The sequence below is a fragment of the Drosophila montana genome, unplaced genomic scaffold, assembly GCF_035044405.1.
Source record: "Drosophila montana isolate Dmon_TW-CO22-7 unplaced genomic scaffold, ASM3504440v1 contig_3438_1, whole genome shotgun sequence".
NCBI lineage: Eukaryota > Metazoa > Arthropoda > Insecta > Diptera > Drosophilidae > Drosophila > Drosophila montana.
The window spans coordinates 865215-890729 of record NW_026998322.1 but is presented as its reverse complement, the minus strand read 5'-3'; the positions used below and the strand labels follow the sequence as shown (position 1 = coordinate 890729).

The window sequence follows — 25515 nt, the reverse complement described above, 5'->3', positions numbered from 1 at the left end:
CCAACAGACACATAAATAAGTATGTTAATTAAAACGACGAGACGAGCAGCAGCTGCAACTTGAATGTTGCAACATCCATTGAAACGAGTCAATCCAGTCAAATGAAGCTGTAGCACAAATTAGCATAAGTCCAGCGCAACAACATTAGCAACGAATCTATTAACTTTTAATTTAATTTACCCAAAATTGATACAAATGTAGATACTCTTAAATGTTAAAGCGCCTTGTAAGCGCGGGATTTATGTGCGGCCGGGGAGCTGGCGCATAGTGCTGGGAGCCATATGGCCACGATATGGTGCGTGCGAGCCTTGGGTAGTTGGGTAAAAGCAACGCCATTTGTACATAGTATAAACAACAATATTAAATTGTATTTTTTCTTTTTATTACATTATTATTATCTCTGGCAATAAATGTCAACGTCAGCGAGCCGACAAAGGACACAGCGCCCAGGAGCGGCCAGCTGAGCATGTATGTGCGTGTGTGTGTATATGTATATGTATGTACAGTGCGTATGTGTATGAGGCATGTGCGTAGGCGTTGACGTTGGCGTTGGCGACGACATCCCTCAGCTCCAGAGTCGAAGTCAACTATACAGAGCCAAAGTTGTTGCCGGTGTTTGTTTGCCCATGTTTGTTGCTTCGGCCATGCAATAAGCATATGCAAAAACACGAACACAAGCCGGGATGGAGAAGGGCAGACTTGTCTGGACTTAAACTACATGATGAACGAACAAGCTTATGCGGGGCAGCTGCCACCAGCCACCAGCACAAGAGCTGCAGCAGCAGCAGCAGCAGTCGTGCCGAGCAGTTGAGTAATTTAAATCTTCTTCTCGTATGGCAGGCCAGATGCAGGCGCCTGCAGGAATTGATTGGCCTGCTCGCCGTATCCATTGCCGCCGCCCTGGCCGTGATTGTACTGTCCCTCGTCGTTCTCCTCGGGATGTTCGCGATTCCATTCCAATGACTTGATAATGGCCTCAGGAATGGGATGTGGCGTCGGCAGATGCTCGCCCTGTGGCTGGAAGCCATTCTCGTCAGCCGTGTACGTCAATTGAATAAGCTGACCCTCCGGAGTGTAGTACTGCGATGAGCCGCTGGCATAGTAGCCGCCGACGCCCTGCTCCTGTTGCGCTATGCCATTGCTCGTCTCGAATTGATACTTATAGCTGTTATCGTCCTGCTTCAGTTCGTTCACAAAGCTGCGAATCTCGGCGTGCGCATCGGCCGAATCCGACGGCGCAGACACAACGGCGCTCACAAAGACGGCAACAGCAAGTGTGACGAGATGCTGTAAATTGAAAAAAAAAAAAACAAATGTGGATTTGCGGCTATCGTTAGTGTTCACAGCCCGGCACTCATCCTACTTTGACTTACGATTTTGAACATTTTGCCAAGCTTGGGTTCTGGTTTTTGGTTTAATTTGTTGTTTAAAGGCTAAGAGCTAAACTATGTTTGATGCCTGACATTGAGTTGAACCGAGTTTTATATACCCTCAACATTAAGTGACCCAACGAAAGTAGGAAAGTGGTGTGCACAACCATTAACCAATGATGATGATTATGGGGTTAGGGGCCATCAACAGCATCCACACACACAACATGGGCTACATCCAAATCCCAGCCACGAGCTACAAACGGCTGCATTTCCAATTATCACAGCTCCATGGCGCTATATGGGCTCAAACTAATCAACCATAATTTTCTATGAATATTTTGCTTTCTCACTCTGCCCAATGAAAATGAAACCCAAAACCGAAATCGAAATTAAAAGCTGCCCGGCAGCACATACTCTTTGTTTCCCTTACGTCTGCGATTGGGCAAAACGCCCGGGGTTCAAAAAACTCAGCAGGTACAAGCTCTGCGCATCGCTGCGGCTATTAAAGTAATTAAGTGTTGGTGTTAATTCATTAATTACAGTTGCTTTACGTTAACCCACTCACATACATATTCACTCCATTCACTCCAGGCCAACAGCGCTCCAATGAAAGCAGCTTCCCCTCCCCGCACACTCAATGTGCCCAACTGTTTCTCAATTTGCTTCTCTCCGACTGAATTCGATGTTCCACATTTAAGATGCATTGCTTTGCTCTATTTAATTAAATCTATAATCTGTTGCTTGTATACATTAAGTATTTGATCGATACACATGTTTATTTCACACTCTGCCAAAAGATAGTTCCATCCAGCTTACATCTTTAATGTACTAACAGCTTATGTTGGCATTAGCTTAGATTAGTTCACAACTTTTATTGATTTGTCCATGAAAGCAATTAATTGATATTACAATCGCTAATTTCGGCATTCGAATAAAAATACAAAAGAAGCGATCTGTGGGGTTTGGTATTGATCGCTTACTTTTAGCCAGGGACGGTTCAGCTCAGACAAGAGTTAGGCCATGTTTCAATAGTTTAAACTAGACATTACGATTGAAAGATGTTGGACATACAATAGGCATAAAATGTTAGGCATTAAATGTTAAACATATGTTAAAATAGGCATAAGATGTTAGGCATCCAAGCTTGCGACCCGAACCAGCTTTTCTTCTTTAAATTCGATACCTAAGCCTAGCTTTCACATCCATGAACCCAGGTTGTGATTGAAACCTTGTTTTGTCTCATATATTCAAAATCTTATGGAGATTATTTAATTTTAATTTAAATACGTGCCAGTTCTACTGAAATTATTGCAAACCTTAAATTTTAATTTCTACTCAATTTTAGGATGGATGGACCCAATTTAATTATGCTTTGTGTTGAAAATTTTGCTTCTGTTCGGATTTTGAATCATAAATATCTACTTTTACCACACTATCTGAATCATGCCATATTCATGATCGATTCATGCTCGAAAATACGCTTACCGTTACTATAAAGCTCAAATCCCCCCATTGATTGAGATTATACAAATGCTCTGTGTGTCTTTGTAGCCCAGAAAACCAGATTTTGAAAAGAAAAGACACAAACGAAAGGTGCGACTTGGTAAATTAATAATAAATAAAAGACAGCAATTAGTGGCAAAAACATTGGTTACTTTATGAGATCAAGGTCGGTGTTAGAATGTCTTTTTTTGAAAGTAGTTGACATTGTGAGGCTGTTAATCAGACGAGCCCACATGCTCGCATATGCCCCATGTGAAAGCTGTCAACGCTAATGCGCTGGATAAAGTTATATTGGTAATATTTAAGATACACCTCTTGACGGCTGCATGCCGAAAACGACAATGGAACCGAGCTTATAAAATGAACATAAATTAAGTTTCAATACATATGCAGCGACTGACCAAATGTGGAGCATATAAAATAAATATAAATATTCAAATGACAAGCCATGATCTGCAGCATCATGGACTTTTATGACTAGCAACGACTCCAAATGAGACCGAACAGGAACGAGTATTGAAAGTGCGAACACATTAAATGTAGCCCAAACCGATATGCTGTACCCATGACCTTCAGACAGACTTGTCGCAACCACAGTATTTAGGTCAATTATTTTTAGCCGGCAACGGCAACTGAACGTGCAGCAAGTGTCTGCTTTTCATGTGAGTTTAATGCGCCCAAAGTCGGGATTGATGGGTCCGACTAAACGCTGGCCAACCGGCCCGTCGCTCGCTCCAGCGGAAGCCACTTAGGCAGCATCGGCTGTGCAAGGAAGTGCGTCGAGAATCGTAACAAGTTTTTCTTTCATTTAGAGTCAACCAAGCAGCAGAAGGCACCCGACCAGTTGGATACGAACAGCCGGTTCCGACAAAAGGCAAAAAGGCAACAGAAAAAAAAAAATAAAACAAAAAAGGCAAAATAAAATAAAGAAAGAAGATTATGTTGCCTTTAAGCCGAACTCTGGCTTGCTCTGCCCAGGCACTCCTGACTCTGTACCTGCCGCATGCTCATGTACGAATACGAGTCTTTATTAAAAGCATTCACAAATCTTATAAATGGAACAGCATGTAGCCGATGCTTATTTCGTTGATTTCCTTTGGCGCTTCATTCGCGCTAGTGATGCACCACTAAATCACGCCAACTGCCAGATTGAGAGTGCGGCAGATATCTCTGAAAGCAGGCAGGTATATCGGAGCAGTTAACATGGGTTCTTATTACATACACCCTTTTCTTTTGGCGTCTTAACTTATTGGATTTCATAGTCCAACTAATTTTAGAAGAATATGTACTCACATTGCTTAGAAGGATGTACATATAATATTAATAAAATCAATATTTAACTAGCTGTAGTACTCAAGCATAAATATCCATAACCTGCCTAACTAGTACGAATTTCAAGGAATAGCCTCTCATAATTACTATCACAACTTAAGAATTAAGTATCAATGTTATTTAAAAATTATTTTCTTTAACCAATTTACTAATTAACTATTGCGGAAACCAATCAGCTTAATTTATATGCACGTAATTAATACCTGCATGCGTATGAAAATTAGCCATTCAGTTAATTATAAATTATTATTAATAATTAGCACAAACTAATTGAAACTAGGTTATACGGATTGATTACTCGTGACTGGACATTCGTGAGACACGATGTGCATTTTTTTAGCCTGTGCAATATTATAAAAAACGTGCCCAACCCTGGCGTATACGCAATATTTGTAGCCATCCAAAACGTCGACACATGCTGTGGCAAGGTCGTTCCAGGCTATTTTGTGGACTTTTGGTTTTTGGGGAACGCTTTGTGATTTTGTAATAAATGAATGCGCTGATATTTAATCGACTTTTTAAGTAGTTTGTATCATTTATAATCAACTTTTGGATATGATTTATTGTTCGTGTTTGGTCTGTTCTGTTGCCTTAAAGTAAGTTTATATATACACATAAAAGGAGCTCTTTAAAACTATTTCATAAATTATTTGCCACATAGAAGCATGTGCATGGAATATTTGTTGTCAAGCTGACCGCGGAAACTTGGAATGTGCTAATGAAATAATTATCCGCCAAAAGTTAACAATTTGAAGAACTTGGAAAACCGGCAAAAAGTCAAACAAAAACTAAAACAAAAGCCGCACAAGCACAAAATTTATACAATTTATGGAGGCAATTCCCAAAAAAAAAATAAAAAAAATTTTACCAACCGAGCCGACATTATGTATGTGTGAAATTCGCGGCAGGGCCGACAATGAATATGGCGATATGGATGTCTTTCGAGCGCCGCAGTTCAGGTTCAATGCTGAAAACCATAAAACTTGTTGCTATGTTTTTTTTTTTTTTTTTGGCTGGTAATTGGTAAAGTGACTATAAATGGAGGGGTACTCGATTTCAGCAGTATTCATTCTCGCATCGACTGCAAAGTGACAACAAGCACAGATCCCAGCCCAACATGAAGTTGGTGAGTTTATAAGCTAAGAGCAATTGCAGGAGCCATTTTCACAACCAACCTTCTGCCTTAGTTCATTCTAGCCGTAGCAGCCATCCTAGCCGTCGCCCAGGCACGGCCAGACTCCTTCGATGCCAACGCCGAATTGCGTGAGTTCAAGAGCGACCTAAAGGAGGACGGCAGCTACGAGTATCGGTTTCAGACCTCGAACGGCATAGCGCAGCAGGAGCAGGGCGTGGGCGGCCACTATGCGAGCGGCTCATCGGCGTACTACAATCCCGATGGCCAGCTGATACAGCTGACCTACACTGCGGATGAGAACGGCTTCCATCCACAGGGCGCTCACTTGCCCACGCCTCCACCGATTCCGGCTGCTATACTCAGATCGCTGGAATATATTCGCACCCATCCGCAGAAGGATCAGCGACAGGGTCCTGTGCGCTTTTAAGCGTTGCCCTTGCAACTATTCTAGTTTTCATTAATTCTTACAATTTTTACTTTTTAAATATTCTGGAAGCGTCAAGCTGTCTACAGGATAACTACGTTGTACCAGCTTATTTTTGAGCTGCCTGGAAATAAATAACAACTTCCATCAAAACTTTGTATTGTTTAGACAACTTAACTAAATCCCAATTAATAGCTCCAAATATGGCATTTCCATATTTGGAATTTTAACAATGCTATTGTTAGTTGTCAAACTCATCCGAGTGACGCGCATGATCGTAAAATTCGTTTAATTAGCATGCAAATTTCCGCACATTGTAAAGAAGAATGGCTTATAATAGGATAGTTTTCTTATAGTTCGCAACGCTATAAAATTGATGAGGTAAGTGTTTAGTGCAACTCGGATAACCAGGAAACCAAACTAGTTCTATAAGTCAATCGCTTGGAGCCAGAATTTAAATGTTAAAAGTCGAATGCATATTTCTTAGACAACGTCTCGTATTTCAGTTAGTGCATATGTTTAAAAAATGGTAGCTTAAATATGCCAATAAATATACTTGAGAATCTTGCTTTCCTCAGACAAAAGAACCCTAAATATATTCTGTATTTATTACGCAAATAATAGCATTTAAAAATAGCGTTTAGAAATTGGGTTTCAATCTACACTGAGCTACAAGCTCATCCAAATTAGAAGAGACTCTCTATTTACGTAGACAGGGTATTTTATGTTCAATGCATATGCGCTGCACACTAAACAAATAAAACATATTTTGAATTATGACCCTTCTATGCGATTCTCAAGGGTTCAAGTAAGCCCTACTGCTTGCTTTGTCATGTATTGTCATGCTTTGATGAGAAGATAAGAATATAATAGGCTCTCATTAGATATGTATTTATATGCATGTGTATGTTTATATTTCTGCTTAAAAATTATATTTCAATTTACGCTCAGCTACGAACTCACACATGTGAAAAGACCTAATGCCTTGTGATAAAAATAGTATCATTTGTATGTTTAAATTTGAGCATTTTTTAAAGTTAATCTTCAAGAGCTACACATTTTGTAAGATAGTGCTATTTAAACTTGTATCAAAACTTTTTGTTTATTTGGAGTGTTAGATAAAGTTTCACGCGTCAATTTAGAGACCTATTCGAAATCTGTGTGAACTCTTCGTTTGAATATGCGGCACTAATCTAAATGTTAAAATTCACGCAAAACTGAAGGCACTTTATCATTCATAAACTAGTTTGTAGACTTATTAACATTAGCATACGTTGAGTATGGGCGTTTGATAAGTCTGGGTCGCTTAACTGAATGACCATATAACTAATAAGAAATATATTATACATTGTGCATACTAAATCGTTTGTTTAACTTTGATTAATATAGTTAAATGAAATTTAAGTATGTCACCCTTTACCTTTTAGTACAGGCTCATAGCAGATTACTAAGAAATTCTTATATTCCGATATTTCTTTTATTTCGGACACCATCAAACAAATTTATGAGCCTGATAGGTGCTATAAAAACAAGCCTACAAATAAAATTTGGTAATCAGCTAATCCATCAAATTGAACACTCAAATAAAATTGAGCCGCCACAGGTCTTGTCAGGTTTTAGTTTACGATATAACTAGACGTAAATCCTGTTTTGATATCTCATTTTGGCCATTAAATTATCTCAATGTTGTGGACCAATTTGTTAAGCTCACACATTTAGCGCCTCTCCAGCGACGCGGTGTTCAGTGGTTTAAAATTCTCTGCCCAAAACCGGACAATGAAAATGGAAATGAAAAAGTAAAACCAAGCCAAGCCAAAAAAAAAAAAATGTAGCATGCGCCGGTCGACTGAAACCATAAATTATGCTAAATATCTATAGCGAAATACACAGACGCACACATTAATTTAGTCAAATACTTTTTTGGGTGTGCCGGGTGAACCCCTCCCCGGTCTCTCACAGCAGCGGGCCAGGGACCGGCTCGACATTGACACTGCTGCATGCGGCGTTGCCTTGCTCTTCGACGACTTGAGGCGAGGGTAAGCCCACTCACAGCGGATGGCTTTGACGTCCAAGCTGCCTCCGCTGCCGCCGCTGCTGCCGCTGCCGATGCGTACACACATTCTCCGGTTTTGGCCAATTCGGGCTATTGGCTGATTTTATTGTTATGGTTATTTAGATTAATTTCCTGAACATCGACGTACAAACTGTCGAAGCGATCAGGTTTTTGAGAATATCGTATCACACGTCGGTTTTTAGTATAAATTCGCTTGCCATCTACCACCAAGTCAGCACACTATCTTGTCTACCAGTTCAAGACACACACAACCTCCACAGCCTTAAAGATGTTCCGCTTCGTAAGTATCAAAGTGGCGATTTACGAATCACAGGACCTGCTAATATAACCAGAACTTGTACATTGCAATATTTTAGCTTCTTGTTGCCTCGGCTTTCATTGCCTGCGCCTATGGTGCTTCCCAGAGCGACGCATATGCCACCGGCAGGAGCGACAGTGATATCCAGCCTGATGGTAGCTACAGGTTCTCATATGATACCTCCAATGGAATCGCTGCTCAAGAGCAAGGAGTTGGTGGATACTCTACCAGCGGTGGATTCTCTTACTACTCGCCAGAGGGTCAACTGATCCAGACTTCATACGTTGCCGATGAGAATGGCTTCCAGCCTCAAGGCGCCCATCTGCCCACACCACCACCCACTCCCGTAGCTATTCTTAAGGCTTTGGAATACATTCGTACCCACCCACAATACGAAGAACCCGCCCAGGGTCAACAATTCATTCGCCGTCAACCTCAGGTTGTCCGCAAGCCCTTCTTCGGTTAAGAGTTGAAAAGTATTCCAAGTATTTACAAACTAAAAGCTTTCTTAATGTGTACATATGTTTTTTAATAAACGAACCTGATGTGGAGTATATAAACTAAAACTTGAATGTTAAGCTGTTATATTAAGTTGTTTTTACCAAAACATTTGATGGTGCTTTACCAATCATAACTCCATCTAATAACTTAAATTAAACTTTTTGTCCTTACCAAATGACAGGCTGTTAACTTATTAGCTTATTGGTAATTAACAGCCCAACACGATTGTCAAATATTCAACAAAGGCATGCTCATTTCGATATAAGTGAAATTTTTGTGATGTTAATAACAGTGTCTACAAACTAAAAGTGTAATGTGAATTTAAAATGTTTAACGGCCACCCTCCTCTGCGATTCTCAATAATTCAAGTAGGAAAAGCTTACATTTGCATGTCATCTCAGTTGTTTTTTTTTGTGATGGTTTTATCAGTAGCTATATACTGAAGTTTAAACTAAACGGTCGCCCTGCTCTGTGATTCTCAAAAATTTAAGTAGGGCTTGTGATGGTATTAGTATGTTATATGGGATTTCTTAGAATTAAGGCCAGGCATATGTACGTTAGTTTAACTGACATACGTTGCATATTTGTTCAGGGTCATTTATATTAAGACATAAGAACACGTTATATGGACATAATATATTTAAAAAGACCATATTCAAAATAATATTTAGGTTGTAATTCCAATTCCCATAGTTTATTACTAAATTTTAGCATAGCCTGGTAAAGTGTAAAACTAACGCGACTTTAATCAAAATTGATTAAAAAGTAATTTAAACACTTAGTGAACCCTGTTGGGCTCAATTTGCGTAACAATCAGCAGCTTTTGACAAAATTTACAAGACACGCAAATATTAATCGCATTCAAGTCCATTTTCAGCTTCCACCCTGAATAAGTGTAACGCTCGCTTTTGCATTTCATTAACATCAAAACTGGTAAAAGCTGAAAAGCATCTGTCCAATACAGCTGCCCATGCTGGTTCAACTCAAGTGAGAAATTCGCTGTAGAAGTAAGTAAGTATTAAAAAATAATTGAAAGCATATAGTTTTATAACAAATTTGATTTATATCAAGAAAAACCTTGCTCCCAAGTGAAAGAAGTTGCCAGAATCCCAAATACACCCTAGGAAACGGTCTAATCGATATCCGCTTCTGGTATATATACAAACAAAAAAACAGAAGAGATTATAGTAAAACGAATAACTAACGAAATTAAAAAATATTTATCATTTACTAGCTTAATCTAAGCATGGTGATGCGTTATACTACATTATCTTATTTCTTGAGCTGAACTCTTGTGAAAGGATGTTCCTGGATGTATGCCAATGCCCTCAAGATGTAATCTGGAGTTGGAGGAGGTGTTGGCAAATGATCGCCTTTTGGTTGATAACCATTCTCGTCAGCTGTGTACTCGAGATTTATAGGTTGTCCATCGGGAGCTGTGTATTGTACGGATCCTGTAGCATAGGCACTTCCCACTCCACTCTCGGCGGCCTGAATGTTGTTTGAAGTCCCATATTCGTAGCTATAACTGCCATCCTCATTGATCTCAGATCTATACTTGGTGATAACGGCATCCGACTCGTCGACTGCACCGCTGCTGGCGATAAGGCATAGGGCCGCAAGGATAAGACTCTGAAAGAACATGATAATATTGTATTCACCTATATTGCACAATATTCAAAGAAACTTACGGCTTTGTACATTTTCTTTGTGATTTGGTAAGCTCAGGCTATTCGTACTGCACAGATGGCTACTGCAGGTGATACTGGTGTCGAAATCAAATAGACGAGACTTTTATATCAGCCTTAGCTGGAACGGTGACCTACACCTACAACACAAGGGCTCTATCGTAAGTATGCATATTTTAATATTTGTTTTTATGACACGGAATTATTAATTTACGCATTTCAAATATGAATCTGACCGCGTTCAACGAACGTGCGAACTGCAGTGGCATATTTGTGGTTATAGAAAACACGCAGTTTAATTTTACGTTATTTTATGCTATTGTCTTAAGCATAAAAAAATGCATATTTATTCCACATACTAAAGGCCATAACTCTTTGGCCCTTGCTCATAATGTATAGGCAGCTATTCATCTATACAATTTATTATTATGTTAAGCTTTAACAACAATGTCTTTTACTTCAGAGTTTTATATAGTTATCTAGGTAAGTCTATTTTATATTAGATGCAGAAAGTACTAATGTAAATTTACATAATTTGTTCAGTTGACATTTTAAGTTTGAGACAGCAATAAAAAGACTATTATAGTCTTTTTGACTACATCTAAAGAATTTACAGCAATACTAAGACTACCAATTCATACATATGTGCAATACTATAAACAAAGAAGCTTCTTTGTAAAACGTTCGATTTAACGAAAGTGGACATTTTCTTAGCAAAAGTTGTTTAATATTTTTAATAAACAATACAATTGTTTTAACCAAGGCAATTGAGTTGTGCAATTTATTGCAATGTGTGCGATTTAGTTGTATTAAAATCGGTGTCTGTTTAAGCAAATGGACATTTTAAAACTTACCGTTTCGATAATATATCATTTTTAAATAAAATACTAGTTGGTATTTTCAATTGTCATCGGATGTAAAATCGAATAGCTATACTGACATCGCACGATAAATGTTAAAAACCAACCGATACATATATATCATTCGATAGTCGCGGTATCATTATAGCTTCATACTAACATTATGGGTATTCACTAATCAGTAGACTATCTTTAAAAACCATGTTACTTTTAAAAAAATGCCAGTTGTTTAAATTAGTTAACAGAAACCTTATTAAATATTCTGAGATGAATACACAGTTTTCCCCTGACAACACAGCGTTAAAAATTGTAAAAACATCGCAGGTTTTCGATCACTAAAAAATCGACTAAGCAAATAAATTTGGAACTATCGATAGTCTCATTGAATGCTTTGCAGTTCTTCGAAGCAACCCTGATTATCAGGCCTGATATCGCAATAAAAGAATAAAGAAGTAAAACGTAAGAACTGCATTACTGCCAAAATTAATTTATACATAAACTAAATTATGCCAAATTATGCACAATGCAAAAACAGAGAAGTGAAGATGTGAAATACATAAGTTTTCTATAAAATATGAGACGTTAAACTTGATATATAAGCCTTTTGCACACCAACAATTTTTCTTACAAGCGCGCCATTTTGTTTTTGGACTTTCTACTTCTCGCTGTGTTTTCTTTTGTGTAAAATAATAAAAACGTTCCCGTTTGCCTACAAGAATATAAAACTGTCAATTGCTGGTTTAATAAGCAAGCAAATATGTAGGTGGGAAGCGTTTATAACAAAAACGCGCGACAAATGAAAATACATATGTATGTATGTACATACCTAAATAAAGGCTGCTGAAAATGTCAATACGATGAATAAACGAAGCAGCGATTAGTACGACGTCGGTCGTGGTCGTGCCTGAGGCAGAAGCAGAGGGTCAGACGCGCTAATTACGTCATAACAATCAAAGAAAATTCAAGGTCTCCCTAGCGCACATCAGACATAAAGCCTATGTATTAGATTTCGCTACGTTTTCATTAAAAATAAAACTTAAGGCAAAAAACAGTACACAGACTTTCTGTTAAATTTCCGAGCATCTGTCAGTGTATGTACATGTTGAGTGTTTACGTATGTGTGCGTGCGTGTGCTATTCGCGACTGTATAATTACACACATATACAGTTATTTTGTTGTTGCGAGTGCTGTTTTTGTTGTAAGCAGCCTGAGCGAGCGCGGCGCAGCTTGTGATACAGAAAGAAAGAGCGAAAGAGTGCGCGCGTAGGCAAGAAGAGATAACTTGACACTAACTCAAGAAAAAGAAGAAGAAAATGCTAATCCAAACAAATTTTTATATTGCTCTTATCAAATAAAAATATATGTATGTGAATGTGCTTTTATGTAAATGTGTGTACATGCTTATAATATTTATTTCGCATTTATTCCCATTTTAGCAGTACATAAGATGCGTGCATCTTTGTATGTGTAGAACGGTGCGGCATAGAAACCGCCGCCAAGCGCTAAAGTTCATATCTATGTATACGCATATGCATGTGTACATATATACAAACAGACAGTGAGGAGAACAACAACAACAGCAGTTAAAGGCGCCCCCAAAAATAATATTGTACATAAATTTTAATTAAAGCGAAAAAAACGAAACAGCAACAACAACGAAACAGAAAGGAGAAAACAAAAATCAATAGGCGATAAAAAGTGCTGTTATCAGCGTGTTTTCGTCATTTCGCTTTGGAATTGAAATCGTTTTCGGTTTGCCTTGGCATTGTTGGTATCTCATTGGTATTCCGACACATCGTTGTTGCTGCCGCGAAACAAAGTACGCGGCAGCGGCAACAGCATCGCTTACTGTTGTTTGGGTAGTCGCTGACGCCGACAATGTCTGTGCAGCAGTTCTGCCTGCGCTGGAACAATCACCAGCCAAACTTCATATCCGTCTGCTCTTCCCTGCTGCATAATGGGACGCTGGTGGACGTCACGCTTGCCGCGGAGGGCCGTCAACTGCAGGCCCATAAAATAGTGCTCTCCGCGTGCAGCTCGTACTTTCAGGTGAGTGAATGTCTTTCAGAGACGTTTGACGATTATTTAAGATTGCATCTTCTTTTTTTGACTTTTAACAGGCGCTATTTACGACGAATCCGTGCCAGCATCCGATTGTCATACTGAAGGACGTGCAGTACGATGATCTCAAGACAATGGTGGATTTTATGTACTACGGCGAGGTGAATGTGTCGCAGGAGCAACTGCCGCACATACTCAAAACGGCCGAGATGCTCAAGATAAAGGGCCTGGCCGAGATGCCCACGGATCCGGCTAACCTCACCAAGTCCGACAGCAAGTCCTCCAGCGAGGCCGCCGAGCTGCTTGGACAAGCTGGCGCCAATGTTGCTGGCACTAACGCTGGTGTGGCCGCTCCAAGTCTGGGAGCAGCTAGCGGTAGCAGCAGTGCCGGCGACTCGCTTTGGAGTAGCAGCGAGGCGCAGCAGTTTCAGCAGCATCATCAGCAACAGCTACAGCAACAACTGCAGCAGCAGCAGGCGCAACAACAGCAGCAGGCTCAACAACAACAGCAGCAGCAACAACAGCAACAGCAGCAGCAGCAACAACAACAGCAGCAACAACAACAACAACAGCAGCAGCATCATCACCACCATCATCATCACCAACCACAACAACAGCAGGGCAGCCAAGCGCAGGGTTCGCAGACGCATCATCATCAGCTGAGGCGAACGCCATCACCGCTAAGTGCTGGCACCTCGCCGGCCACACGGCGCAAGCGCTTGCGAAAATCCTCAAATAACGGTGAGTGCGACTTGGGTAAAGAATCGTCGGCCAGCTCGTGAATATAGTGGAAGCAAAGGAGTTCAACTAATCTGTTTACGGCTATTTATGGCATATAACAGGCTCTGGTGATCGAAACAACTCGGAGGAGCAGCATAACAGCTCCTTGGATGCAGCTGGCGCCGCTGGTAATGCTGCTGGCCTAAGTCTGGCACAGATGAGTCAAATGTCTTTTGGCGGTGGAGCCGGCAGCAATTCGACCGCGGCACTGGGCAGCCTCTCGGGCCACTCGATGCATGCTGCCAAACTACTGAAAGAATCGGCGAGCAATGAGCTAGAGCAGCAGCCGCAGGACTCGGACCTAGACGACGCTCACGGGCACATACATATGCAAATTGTAATGAAATTGGTCACGTTAAATTATTATCCAGCTCTACGCATTTTACTAAACTTATTTTCTTCAACATTTATTGCTCGACGTGCAGAAACCCGAAGTGGACATCGGCAGTGTGAATCAGTCGATGCCTCTGGACATTTCTGGCACCACGACACCATCGGAACACGACGCACCCAATTCACAGTCATCACACTCTGGTAAGTGAAAATTCGAAACTTAAAAGGCTCTGCCCGAGCTGCAATATGCAGTGTACTTATAAAAAATAAATCGCACAGTAGAACAAAGTTAATCAAAGACACCCAACATTTTATTATTAAATACAAATGATTGTGCGATTTATTTTTCAATTGTACCTTAGATGCTAAATAGAAAAGAAACACTAACATAAAAATCATACGCCAGATCATGCTTCATTAAGGGGTTGTAATTTCTATTGGCAACAGGCTGTCCGTACAAGACGAGTCGAGTCGAGGAGTTTTACTTGGTCCCTTCGTTTTGTGTTTTTGTTGTTGATTTTGCTATCATTATCATTATTGCATTCTTATGAATTTGCTCAACTCTAGCTTCTCCTGTTGTTACTCTGCTATCGCTCATTCACATGTCATGCGTTCCATACACACACACACACACTGTCACAACAACAACACACACACACTCAAACACTTACGTTCAATGAATTTAAGTGCGATCCAAAGCGCTTGGAGAAATGAATGCTAAAGCTAAATATGAAACATAAGCATAAAGACTACCGTTTATCGATTAAGTGCGATTAAAAATAATTGTGTTACATGAAATTAATGCATTTGTATGTACATATGTGTATAATTAACTATTGTGTATTCTATTCAAAAATGAAATCCTACCTGAACTTGGGAATGGGAGAGAGCTAGCACAGAGTCCAAAACTAAATAACTGTATTTTACTGATTGATTTTTTCATTTTGTCAATTTGATTACTAAACTCTTTTGTTTGCCAATGATTTTTTTTTATAAATTTCCAATTTTTTTTGGGAAAGCATTTTGAAGAGCGGTTTTCGAATGATAATGATTTAGCATTAGCAATCTTTCTACTACTCGATACCGATACCAATACCATTCTACTATATAAACTGTACCATATCTGTTGTCCAATGGTTTGCCCCTATTTCTAGTCTCAGATCTTGGCCAAATGTTGAGCCCCGTCCCCAAATTGAGAGTAAATTTATAGAGAGTAAATTTCAATTTCAAACTCCTACTAAAGACAAAACCAATCTTACGCTGTCACTCTCTCTCTCTCCCCTTCCCAGGTCTGCAGTGGACAGTTGTTGATTCAAACTATTCGCGCTTCTCGATGCCCGCTTGTCAGTCCAACTTGATTGGCAATGGCAACGGCGGCAATCAAAACAGCGGCGCGAATAGCAGTGCCGGCGTTGGTACCGCCGGCACCAACGATCAGCGCCAACAGCAGCAGCAACAGCAGCACGAAGCCCAGCAGCAGGCCACGCAGCAGCAGCAACAACAGCATCTGCAGCAGCTGCACTACCAACAGCAGCAACAGCAACAACAACAGAGCGCTACGGCTGGTCAGGCGTACTCGTCGCAAATCATAACCGTGAATAATTTGGTCAGCGGCTATGCAACGGCAGCGCAAAATTTGTCACCCACGTCACCTAACGAGTCCAATATGGTGCAGTCTGTTTACAGTCAGGGGCCGACGCCCACACAGTCGCCGGTGCACTCTGGTGTGGGCGGTGGCGGCGGTGGTAGCAGCGCGGGTGGAAGTGCGGGCAGCGCAGGCGGCGGCGGCAATAGCAGCAGTGGTGGAGGGGGCGGCAGTCAAGTGGTGAAGCGCAAGCGATCGGTCAACCCGCAGGGTGATGAGAATTTCATTCGGGCTCTGGAAGCGGTACGTACCGGTGGCATCGGATTCTGCAAAGCTGCTCGACTGTACGGCGTGAACAATCGCACTCTCTGGTTGGAGTACAAGAAACGCGGCTACCCGGTGTCGAGGCCTAGCATTAAGGCGCGCGTGGTCAAGCAGGAGCCAAACCTTTCGCCCTCGCCAACACCATCAACGAATCCCGGCGACGATACGACCAACGAAACATATGATCATCTAACAGCAGCTGCCGTTGCCGCGGCCCAAACGGCTGCGCTCAACATGCAGATACCGCCACAAGCAGAGACGCCGACGCCATCGCTGATGTGCACTCCACATCATGCCAGCGCCGCGGCGGCCACTACAGCCGGTGGCACTAACACGCATCCAGCCATCGGCGTTATGAGCCTCTTCGATGCACGCTACATGGACTCACCGACAAACGTGCACACGATGTCTCGGCAGCGATATATCGATGCGACGGGTGCCGGTGCAGCCGCCGCTGCCTCGGGGGCGGGCACGATCAACGTAAATCCGGCCGCCGCCATGAATCTACAGAGTATTAACTTCAACTCAATATAGAATACGATTTCAAGTCACATGGGCGTTGTTGCTGCCGCCGCAGCAGGTGTAATGCCTCTGCAGGTGGACCAACTGAGCGGCGGCGGCAGCGGCGAGTCTGCGCACGGGCCAGGGCCAGCCACGTTGCTGCAGGCCGCCGTTATGGCAGCAAGTGAGCCAGAACCAATGAGCATATCAGCCGTGCCCGTCTCGGTCTCAGCAATGGGCACTGCGCATAGCGCAGCGGCTACCGCGTTTATTTTCAATAATTTTGTAACTGTGGCGGCACCACCACCGCCGCCACTGGTTGCCAGTACGCTAGCACCGCTGGTTAACACTGGCCTGCAATACTTAGACAAATCCTAAGATCCCAGGCGCTGCAGTGCAAGGTGTAACTCTCGATACAGGTATTAGAGCAACGGCAGCTACTCTAGTGAATTACAGGCATTAGGCATAACCCACGGGGTTCGGAATCGGCAAATGAGTTATGCCATGTCATCAATGGAGGAAGGCAGAACCCACTAGGATGTAGTATCCCTAAAGTTAAGCAGATGTGTCGACAAACGACACATATGTAATAATTTATAAAACTTTATTCCTTAAGCTACATGTTTCGAGCCGAACATTATTTTTACCATTGTTAACTAAGGAATCGGTAGTAAAGTATGTGTATATGTAACCACAATCTATATTTGTACATAAATTTATACAAATTTATTAGTGTTAATCGTCAAAATGCAAATGATTTATGTATCGACTAGCTAGCATGTACATATAACTTTCTAAATATAAACTACTTAAAAATGGCCTAATTATTTTCATCATTGATGTTATCCCCTTCAATCCTGGCACTCGTGTTACAAAAGCAACCTTCATTACGTATACATTCTAAATCGTATAATTGAATATGTATTTCTATAAACATATATATAAATATATATGTATATTTGTGTACAGTTTATGGCCAATCAGTTTTAGTTGAAATGGATGTTTTGTATCTAGTTGATGGGGAATGGGTCTGTCGTTAGACGGATAGTGTTATAATCCGTATAAAATAAACCGTAAGAGAAGTTAACCTTCAAATATTTAATTAAGCCAACTCAATAATGTATGATATATATATATATATATGTACCAATATATATTATATATTTGTAAATGTACGCAATCAATTTGTATTTTCGATTTTGGGCTGGGTTTGATATTTTTGAACCACCAACCATATTACCCATAACCAATGAATATGCAAGCAAGAATTTGTTCAGAGACTGTTTTTGTGTATTTATCGCGAATCTATCAAACTAATTTCAATATTGGCGAATCACACGTTAACACATCATTCCAATTATAGTTTCTGTTGAAAATATATATCTATATCTCGTTCACTGGATTATACGGTACTTGCTTGGGTTCGTCTTTGTTTGGAGTGCAATTTAACACATACTAGACATATCTTAGAGGGATTCTTGATTTGATTATTTTTGGTTTCATTTATTGTACATAATATTTGATGTACGCATACGATAAAATAGGACTAAATGGGCAAGCCATATACGCAATATACAAAACTAAGATAACTCGTAACCACCCAAAATCCTAAATGGAGACTGCAGAAATTAAAGGAAAACGAATAAGAATAATGTGTTTTTAATACAATATACATATATATATACATAAAGAAAAATTATAATAAATATGTATGTAACTAATAGAGAACTTTTTATATTGTCGCAAGGCATACTTAAAAAAAAATTAAGCGTGATTTGTTAGAAGTCATTTGTAATTGTAACGTAAAACTTTGGTAATGCATTTTAAATCCTAAAACTAGATGCATAGTTCTACACAGGCCAACAAAAACCAAACAAAATAAACGAATTCATCAAAAACAACGCAAAAAATAGCATAAACAATAATTATGACTAACTCTGTTTCCTACAATTGCAAAAGTACCAATAACTATGGTAGTTGTGTATGTGTGTGTTTAACATATATAGTTATAAAAAATTAAAAAATATATATTTAATTATTTACATTTAATGTACTTTTAGTCAGCGGTAGTAAATGAAACGACTGTAAAATAAGTTACGCAAATATGTACGATATATTGTAACTAACGAACGAACCTTTTAGACTCTAGGCTTCGATGTGCAAGAAACGAATAAAATTAAATTAAAACAATAATTAATTTAAACCTGCCCAAACACCAACATGACCAAATCGACATATCGACAACCGCGAGTTGCACCACATAATTAAAGTCCAAATTTCGTTTGTTTGCAGAGCCCAGCCCGGCGCACGCCACGCAGCATCATCCAACGCTGGCCATCACCCACAGCCAGGGCACCAACACCAGCAGCAGCAGCGGCGGCAGCTTCGAGCGCACACCGAGTGAAACAGATACGGCCACAGACCTGCAGACATCGCAGTCGACGGCGGTGATGGGCTCCAAGCGGAATCGCGTGCTGACACGACAGCCGCGCGTGAAGCGTGACAGCGATAGCCTTTCGTCGACCAATCAGATTTCGCCGGACACGGCCGCAACAACGCTCGACTTTGATCCATTTAATGCGGCGGGCACAACCAACGCCATAGCCAGGGACTATTCGACGCATCATCATCATCAGGCTCAGCACCATCAACATCATCATCATCTGTTGAGCGTACCACCTCGAATTGAGCGGCATGCATCTGAGCCAGCGCCTAGCCTGGCATCCCCGACACCGCACCTGCTAAGCGTACCGGCCAGCACACCATATCTGATTAAGCAGCATTCGGATCCACTTCTGCCGCGTCAGCACTCGCTGCACGCCGGCGGCACCGGCAGCATCACGAGCACTAATCCTTTTGCGCCGTTGCATCGGCAATACTCGCATCCGCTGTCTGGAACTAATGCTAGCTATGTGCCGCCTGTTGCGCTACATCATCCACATCATATATCGCTGCCCGAGTCTATTTACGCCTCTGGCTCGCCGCCGCCAGCCGGCTCGTCGCAGTACCTGGTCCCAGCACGCGTAGTCACGTGCACAGCCTCGTCGAGTGAGACCGCGGCCACGCCCACAAATACAAGCGGCACCCCAGTTTCGGTGGTAACATCGCCACCAGCAGGACTCAATAGCATCAGCAGCAATCGCCAGCCATTTTCGCCCACATACGGTGGCAGCACGGAACCGTCTCCCATTCCGGAACGACGCTCGCCGCACTCACCCCTCATAAATATCGGGGATCGCAGCAGCGTAAGGGTTGAGACAGCCAATGGCGGTGGTAACAAGTTGCGTAGCTCCAAGTCCACAGGCAGCAGCGGTCACCTGCATCCCAGCCAGACCGCGACGACGAGTAGTTCATTTGAGCATTTGCCCACGCTGCGCGTGAAGAACGAGGAACTACAGCGCTCGGTGTCTTCTCCACAGGTATGTAGATACAGGTAAGCCTGCTCCTTACAAGAAATCAGTTTAATATTTGTCTTGTGTCCGCAGACCCAACGTGAAATTATTACCTTGGAGAATCCACGTTCTAGTCATTGTCCCGTCATTCGTCCTGGCCCAGCGCTGGGCTGCAATTTCTGTTGGAATACCATCGATGGACATGGTCGCATTTTGCGCCGCAAAACGAAATACCACTGTCCCGAGTGTCAAACGAATTTATGCATTGTGCCGTGTTTCCAGGAGTACCACGAGCGGCTCAATAATGAGGCAGCCGCCGCGAGCAACAGCAGCGAAAGTCAGGCCAACAACAGCGGCAGCAGCAGCAGCAGCAAGGGAACCGGAGCCACATATACGTCTGCTGGCGGTGCTGCTCGGCTCTACACGAAAACCGAATCGATATAAGCCGCACCGTGGAATCGAGTGCTTTTTGCTTAACAAATTTGTATTTGTGACACGACGGGCCATTCCCACAATGGGCGTCTGTCGAATTTGTTGTTTGTCGCCAGGAAGTGCGCTGCGGCGCCATAAAATGGCTCGCCAGTGGCGCACTTTTCATCCTGCATCGAAATTTTTCATTTGTCACAGTCCCACTGTCCTTGACCTGGACACGAACTGTTCACGCGCATTTTAAAGCGCAGCAAAAATTGTTTTGTATCTGCGCCACTTGGGCGCAGCGATGTACATGTACATGCATCCAAACTCGTACATACATATACATCTGTCTGTTTGTAAATGCACGAGAAACATTTTAAACTAATCGTAAAGCGAGCTATGTAAATGTAAAGTAATTGCTACGTACATACGTATGTACATATATTCTTGTACAAATTGGAGAACGAAAATACATAAATCAAGAAATAAAACATCGGCGGTGCAGCTAAATGGTGTGTACAGCCCTCATCAAACTCGAATCAACAGTAATATATAAATCAAAATCAACTTCTATATGCATATATGGAGTACTACAAACTTCCCGCCAAAAATAACTAGGATTGAGGGCGTAACCACGCCTTTAAGGCCAGGCACCGCTGCGCAGGCGCACGATTTTGAAATACGAAATACCTGGTAAACTGAATTTTGTGTTAATAAATTTTTTGTAAGCGTATTAAGATAACCCATAAACATGCATATGGCATGCGTAAAGTATAATCAAGCACAATCTGAATGTAATGTATTTTCCAAAAATGCGAATACGAATCAAAAAATCAAATTGAATAGTCAATATTTCTCTACTGTTCAGTAAAGCTTGGTTACATTTAGACAATATAGAAAGAGTACAAAATAAAGTTCAAGCAAACGGCAGACAAACAAGCGGAATGCCAAGTTAACCAAGTCAAAAATATTTAAATGAATTCAAATTTAGAAAGTAATTTCTTGCAATTTCATAAATACAGATTTATTTCTTGATGTTGTAATTCGTTGAAAATAATTGATAATCAGCTCATGAGAATTTAAGGAAATCAATTTTTGCACTCCTGATATATGTGAAAAAACATAAATGAATCAAAAATTAAATTAACAAAAGTTTTCAAATTGTAAAAGCATATTTTATAGATCTTGACCCTATCTATTTTCTTACTACATATTAGAACCGGACTCCCAAACCTGAGGAAAAGATTAAACTCTATGTGGCGTGCCGTTGATTATCAATAAATCATTGTTTTTAAATTTACAATTTCTAGATATCGCTTTTATTGATGTTTTCATCTAATTACCATTTAACAAGCTGTAAACTTTCCATTTGCTTACTTCTTAGCTCCAGCGGCAGGCGCAGCTGGTTGCACCACTTCTGATGCTGGGTTTGCATTTCGGAAATTTGGGAACTGCTCCCACGGTGCCGATAGATCAAACTTTCTGAATTCCTGTGCCAACTCCAAGGGTTCGCAAACGACACGCTTTTTCTCATCATCATAGCGCAGCTCAACATAGCCGGACAATGGAAAGTCGCGGCGCTGTGGATGACCCTCGAAACCGTAATCAGTGAGGATACGGCGTAAATCGGGGTGATTGGCAAAGAAGACACCATACATGTCCCAAATCTCACGCTCATACCAATTGGCTGCCTTGTGAACCTCACAGACCGAGTCTAGCGGGGTCAGCTCATCAGTGTAGGTCTTTACCCGGATGCGAGAATTGAAGCGCAGCGATAGCAGATTGTAAACAACCTCAAATCGATTTTTGCGGCACGGCACGTCCAAGCCAGCTATGTCAATCAGATTAGTAAACTGCGCCTGATGATGATCCTTAAGGAACTGGAGCACGGGCACAACGCCCTCGGGCGCGATGAGTACCTCCAGCTCATCACCAGAAGTCAGCTGCACCTTCTGCACATATTTGGGCAAACATTCGGCAACGTAACGCCCAAAATCTGAGAGGCTGGCGCGGGCAACTGCATCCGGTTTACGTACAGTAGCTGCCGAATCGAAATACATTTTAGTCCCCAGGAAAGATTAGTTAACCAACTCGAACTACTCACGTTTCTCTGGTGCTTTGGCATCAACTGGAGCAGTACTTTGCATACGCAGGGCAGCTGTTCCAGCGGGTACCACTGTGTAATAAATATTTGAATTATTACCATAGATGTATGCTGTATATAGTTACCATGCTTGGCCGTCAAGGCGGCGGAAGCAATCCTGGCGCCCAGATTTCTAATAAGTGCGGCCATTCGCTCGATTAAACCAAATATTTGAGTACAAATCCAATAATCTGCACAATATTGGACAATTTATGTAATAACAACGTCAAAGAGCCAGTGTTGGGTAAATACATAGTGAACTAGATCGTTCATTCTGCCCAATTCGGTTCTCACACTGTTGAAATTTCTTTATGGAACAGTACAAGAACTGGCGCTACAAAATTAGCACCAGACGGTTTCCTGTTCCTAAAATAACACTGTTCTGTATAATATTTAAGTGATTAATTTATTGAGCATTTTAATTTCATTATCAAACAGAACTATTGCGAAATTGGAATAAGCAAAACAGAACATAACGAACTAATTATGTTCAGAGCTTAGCTCAATTTAATGAACCACCAATCGCAAATTTAACGCATTCAGTATTGTCATCAATTTCTAGTATTTTTGAACACAACAATTGTTTGTTTAGTCGAGGCGGCATAATTATTTTAATCATAGGCAAAATAATATATATCATTTTGCATTTGATGTATTATCTAATTTAATTAGTGACTTAAAGCGGAAATATTTGAAATCGTAGTAACATCACGCTTCAATCACACTTGACAACCCTAACGCTCTCCATTTTCGTCGCGTTTCGCTTTGTGCTCTGGAATAGAATAGAATCCGATTTTTGGAAAATAAAACACAACAAACGAAAATGGTAATGGTTTTTGGAACAATTGCAAAAACAAACACCGACTAGCTAGTGCGATTTGATTACTCTTGATTTTTTGCTCATCTTTCTTCAGAATCACCTAAAATGGATGGGGCACTCGTCCACAATAATGGATATACAGCGCGTTCTGCTGCATCAACAAAGCAACAATCAACAATGCGAGGTATTGCTCGTGGCCAAAGACGGCATCAGTGTGCGCGCCCATCTTTTCGTACTGAGTACGTGCAGCGATCTAATGCGCAACCTGCTTGTCGATTTACCCGCCGGCCAGGAGGCAACTGTCATTCTGCCAGACATTCGTGGTGAGCTGCTCGAGAGCATGTTGTCGTTTATTTACATGGGAGAGACCAGTTTACCCTCCGCCCTGCTCACCGAGTTTCTCGAGGCCATTAATCTATTGGGCATAAAATCTGCCATTAGTTTCGAAACCAATCCCACTGCCATGACCACCTCGAATGTTATAAGCGGCGCTATGGCGGTCGAGGCTGCCAAGTCAATAAGCGGGTTACACATTGCGAATACAGCTCTTATGGAGGAGGAGGAAGAGGAAGATCCTAGTGCGGTGGTCGGCAAACTGGAGGTAGGCAATGCTGTACTCGCAAATCCCCAACAGCAGCACGAACAGGAAGGCCGAACCTTGGAATTTCTTGATGTCTACGGTGAACAGCCCAAAATAACGTATTCGATTGAACACATGGGTGGCACAAGCAGCGGGAATCAATATATATTAACAGAGAACACGGGAACATTTACCATAACACAATCAGCATCGTCTGTGGCTAAATTAGGTGTGGCAGGTAGTTCAGCTGTGGTGGACTCTGTGGCGACTGGTGAGCTGGGCGATGATGATGCAGAGGCTGAAAATACGGACGAGCAGGACGAATCCGAGTCACAGTTAATCGAGGAGGAGTATGTTGGATCGGGTGATCCATTAATAGAGATGAGCGCAGATGCCGATGTTGATTTGCACGAAGATGGAATGCAGGAAGGAGAACCTGGAGACGAGGAGGAAGATGATGAATTGCTGGATGTGAAACCCCGAAAAGTTCACCTAGATATGAAAATGTTAAAAACAAAGGCACGCCAACGGCCAATGTCGGCGAAGGTTACAAAAAAGACAATGACAAAACAATATCAACAACACGCCGCACTTAAAAAAGAAAGCAAGGATGACATCAATGATGCCCTCGATCTGGCAGCTGCTGCCGTACTCCACGAAGGGCTCAGCCTGCAAAAGGCTGCCGATCGTTACGACATATCGAAAACCGTGCTGTGGCGACGAGTACGCTCCAATCCGGCCTACATGAGAATAAAGCGCGAGAAGCCTTCGCTTTCGGAAGCATACGAACGCTTGAAAAATGGCGACTCGTTAAAAAGCATAAGCCAGGATCTGCATATACCCATGTCGACGCTGCACCGACACAAGGTGAGGCTTGCGGCACAAGGACGCCTGCCCGATTTTGTTGCTTGCCGGCGGCGAGATAGCACACCAAAGGATGAGCTGCGCGACAAGCTAGCCAAGGCGGTGCATGCCTGCATAAACGGAGGCATGTCGCAAAATCATGCAGCAAATCTCTTCGAAATACCCAAAAGCACGCTCTGGCGGCACTTGCAGCGCCGCGTTACCGAGGCGGAGCGTAAAGTCAAGGAGGAGCAGGAAGAAGACGAAGATGAGGATGTTCTTAATTAAAATTCATATGCATGCATACATTCGTACACACACTCATGTACATTGCACTTAAACATAGTTTTCATCTTGCGATTGAATCCCTGTAGAATTTTAAATAGCAATAAGTTACATTTGTCATTAAAATTGTTTACATAATCTATCTTATAGATTGACCATACTCTGCCCGTAGCCTTTAAAACCCAAACGGCTTTTAATTAAACTGGAGTCGTGGTGAAATCACCATGAGTACAATTTAAGATTTGAACACGACACGCTCCCATCGC

General features: G+C 41.8%; 8 protein-coding genes and 1 long non-coding RNA gene across 17 annotated transcripts; 6 read left to right on the top strand and 3 right to left on the bottom strand.

The window, feature by feature from the left end:
• Positions 1-816: 816 nt before the first annotated feature.
• Cpr65Eb (Cuticular protein 65Eb) lies at positions 817-1385 on the bottom strand. Its single transcript, XM_064691242.1, has 2 exons — positions 1374-1385; positions 817-1287 (listed from the first exon to the last, which is right to left on the bottom strand). Exons 1-2 carry the CDS (start codon positions 1383-1385, stop codon positions 817-819), a joined length of 483 nt encoding a protein of 160 aa, XP_064547312.1.
• A 3940-nt stretch (positions 1386-5325) lies between these two features.
• Positions 5326-5770, top strand: Cpr65Ec (Cuticular protein 65Ec). The gene is made up of 2 exons (XM_064691241.1): positions 5326-5334; positions 5396-5770. The coding sequence occupies exons 1-2, from the start codon at positions 5326-5328 to the stop codon at positions 5768-5770; spliced, it is 384 nt and encodes a 127-aa protein (XP_064547311.1).
• A 1829-nt stretch (positions 5771-7599) lies between these two features.
• LOC135434731 (larval cuticle protein LCP-17-like) lies at positions 7600-8674 on the top strand. The gene is made up of 2 exons (XM_064691400.1): positions 7600-8121; positions 8198-8674. Exons 1-2 carry the CDS (start codon positions 8110-8112, stop codon positions 8603-8605), a joined length of 420 nt encoding a protein of 139 aa, XP_064547470.1. The 5' UTR covers positions 7600-8109; the 3' UTR covers positions 8606-8674.
• Positions 8675-9299: 625 nt separating this feature from the next.
• Positions 9300-9984, top strand: LOC135434634 (uncharacterized). Its single transcript, XR_010437262.1, has 3 exons — positions 9300-9651; positions 9730-9792; positions 9875-9984. It is a non-coding gene; the product is annotated as an uncharacterized LOC135434634 (long non-coding RNA).
• On the bottom strand, positions 9681-15333 carry Cpr67Fb (Cuticular protein 67Fb). 4 transcript variants are annotated; one of them, XM_064691264.1, is made up of 3 exons: positions 15230-15333; positions 10332-10468; positions 9681-10272 (listed from the first exon to the last, which is right to left on the bottom strand). In XM_064691264.1, exons 2-3 carry the CDS (start codon positions 10341-10343, stop codon positions 9913-9915), a joined length of 372 nt encoding a protein of 123 aa, XP_064547334.1. In that variant the 5' UTR covers positions 10344-10468; positions 15230-15333; the 3' UTR covers positions 9681-9912. The 4 variants fall into 4 exon arrangements, with proteins under 4 accessions (XP_064547334.1, XP_064547335.1, XP_064547336.1 ...); XM_064691265.1 differs by lacking the exon at positions 15230-15333 and adding an exon at positions 12015-12279; XM_064691266.1 differs by lacking the exon at positions 15230-15333 and adding an exon at positions 11183-11333 and having other exon boundaries at positions 10332-10405.
• BtbVII (BTB-protein-VII) lies at positions 11565-21881 on the top strand. Of its 6 annotated transcripts, none has more exons than XM_064691246.1 (7): positions 11565-11647; positions 12625-13237; positions 13309-13990; positions 14092-14366; positions 14455-14563; positions 19065-20191; positions 20258-21881. In XM_064691246.1, exons 2-7 carry the CDS (start codon positions 13067-13069, stop codon positions 20606-20608), a joined length of 2715 nt encoding a protein of 904 aa, XP_064547316.1. In that variant the 5' UTR covers positions 11565-11647; positions 12625-13066; the 3' UTR covers positions 20609-21881. The 6 variants fall into 6 exon arrangements, with proteins under 6 accessions (XP_064547316.1, XP_064547314.1, XP_064547319.1 ...); XM_064691244.1 differs by having other exon boundaries at positions 13309-14005; XM_064691245.1 differs by having other exon boundaries at positions 11592-11647; positions 12628-13237; positions 13309-14005.
• On the top strand, positions 16824-17947 carry LOC135434632 (uncharacterized). The gene has a single exon (XM_064691268.1). It carries the CDS (start codon positions 16824-16826, stop codon positions 17148-17150), a length of 327 nt encoding a protein of 108 aa, XP_064547338.1. The 3' UTR covers positions 17151-17947.
• Positions 21864-22964, bottom strand: ND-30 (NADH:ubiquinone oxidoreductase core subunit S3). The gene is made up of 3 exons (XM_064691261.1): positions 22808-22964; positions 22683-22754; positions 21864-22619 (listed from the first exon to the last, which is right to left on the bottom strand). Exons 1-3 carry the CDS (start codon positions 22869-22871, stop codon positions 21952-21954), a joined length of 804 nt encoding a protein of 267 aa, XP_064547331.1. The 5' UTR covers positions 22872-22964; the 3' UTR covers positions 21864-21951.
• Positions 22965-23365: 401 nt separating this feature from the next.
• LOC135434624 (protein tramtrack, beta isoform) lies at positions 23366-25409 on the top strand. Its single transcript, XM_064691254.1, has 2 exons — positions 23366-23547; positions 23636-25409. The coding sequence occupies exons 1-2, from the start codon at positions 23545-23547 to the stop codon at positions 25250-25252; spliced, it is 1620 nt and encodes a 539-aa protein (XP_064547324.1). The 5' UTR covers positions 23366-23544; the 3' UTR covers positions 25253-25409.
• The last annotated feature ends 106 nt before the right edge of the window (positions 25410-25515 follow it).

Coding starts and splice junctions, on each gene's coding strand:
- LOC135434632 (XM_064691268.1), top strand. CDS start 16,824: ATGGGCGTTGTTGCTGCCGCCGCAGCAGGTGTAATGCCTCTGCAGGTG.
- ND-30 (XM_064691261.1), bottom strand. CDS start 22,871: ATGGCCGCACTTATTAGAAATCTGGGCGCCAGGATTGCTTCCGCCGCC. Junction 22,755..22,807: donor CGCCTTGACGGCCAAGCATG/GTAACTATATAC, acceptor TTTATTACACAG/TGGTACCCGCTGGAACAGCT. Junction 22,620..22,682: donor TGCCAAAGCACCAGAGAAAC/GTGAGTAGTTCG, acceptor TCGATTCGGCAG/CTACTGTACGTAAACCGGAT.
- Cpr67Fb (XM_064691267.1), bottom strand. CDS start 10,971: ATGTATGAATTGGTAGTCTTA. Junction 10,273..10,950: donor TGTATGAATTGGTAGTCTTA/GTATTGCTGTAA, acceptor ATGTTCTTTCAG/AGTCTTATCCTTGCGGCCCT.
- BtbVII (XM_064691244.1), top strand. CDS start 13,067: ATGTCTGTGCAGCAGTTCTGCCTGCGCTGGAACAATCACCAGCCAAAC. Junction 14,367..14,454: donor GGCACATACATATGCAAATT/GTAATGAAATTG, acceptor CTCGACGTGCAG/AAACCCGAAGTGGACATCGG. Junction 20,192..20,257: donor GCTCGGTGTCTTCTCCACAG/GTATGTAGATAC, acceptor TTGTGTCCGCAG/ACCCAACGTGAAATTATTAC.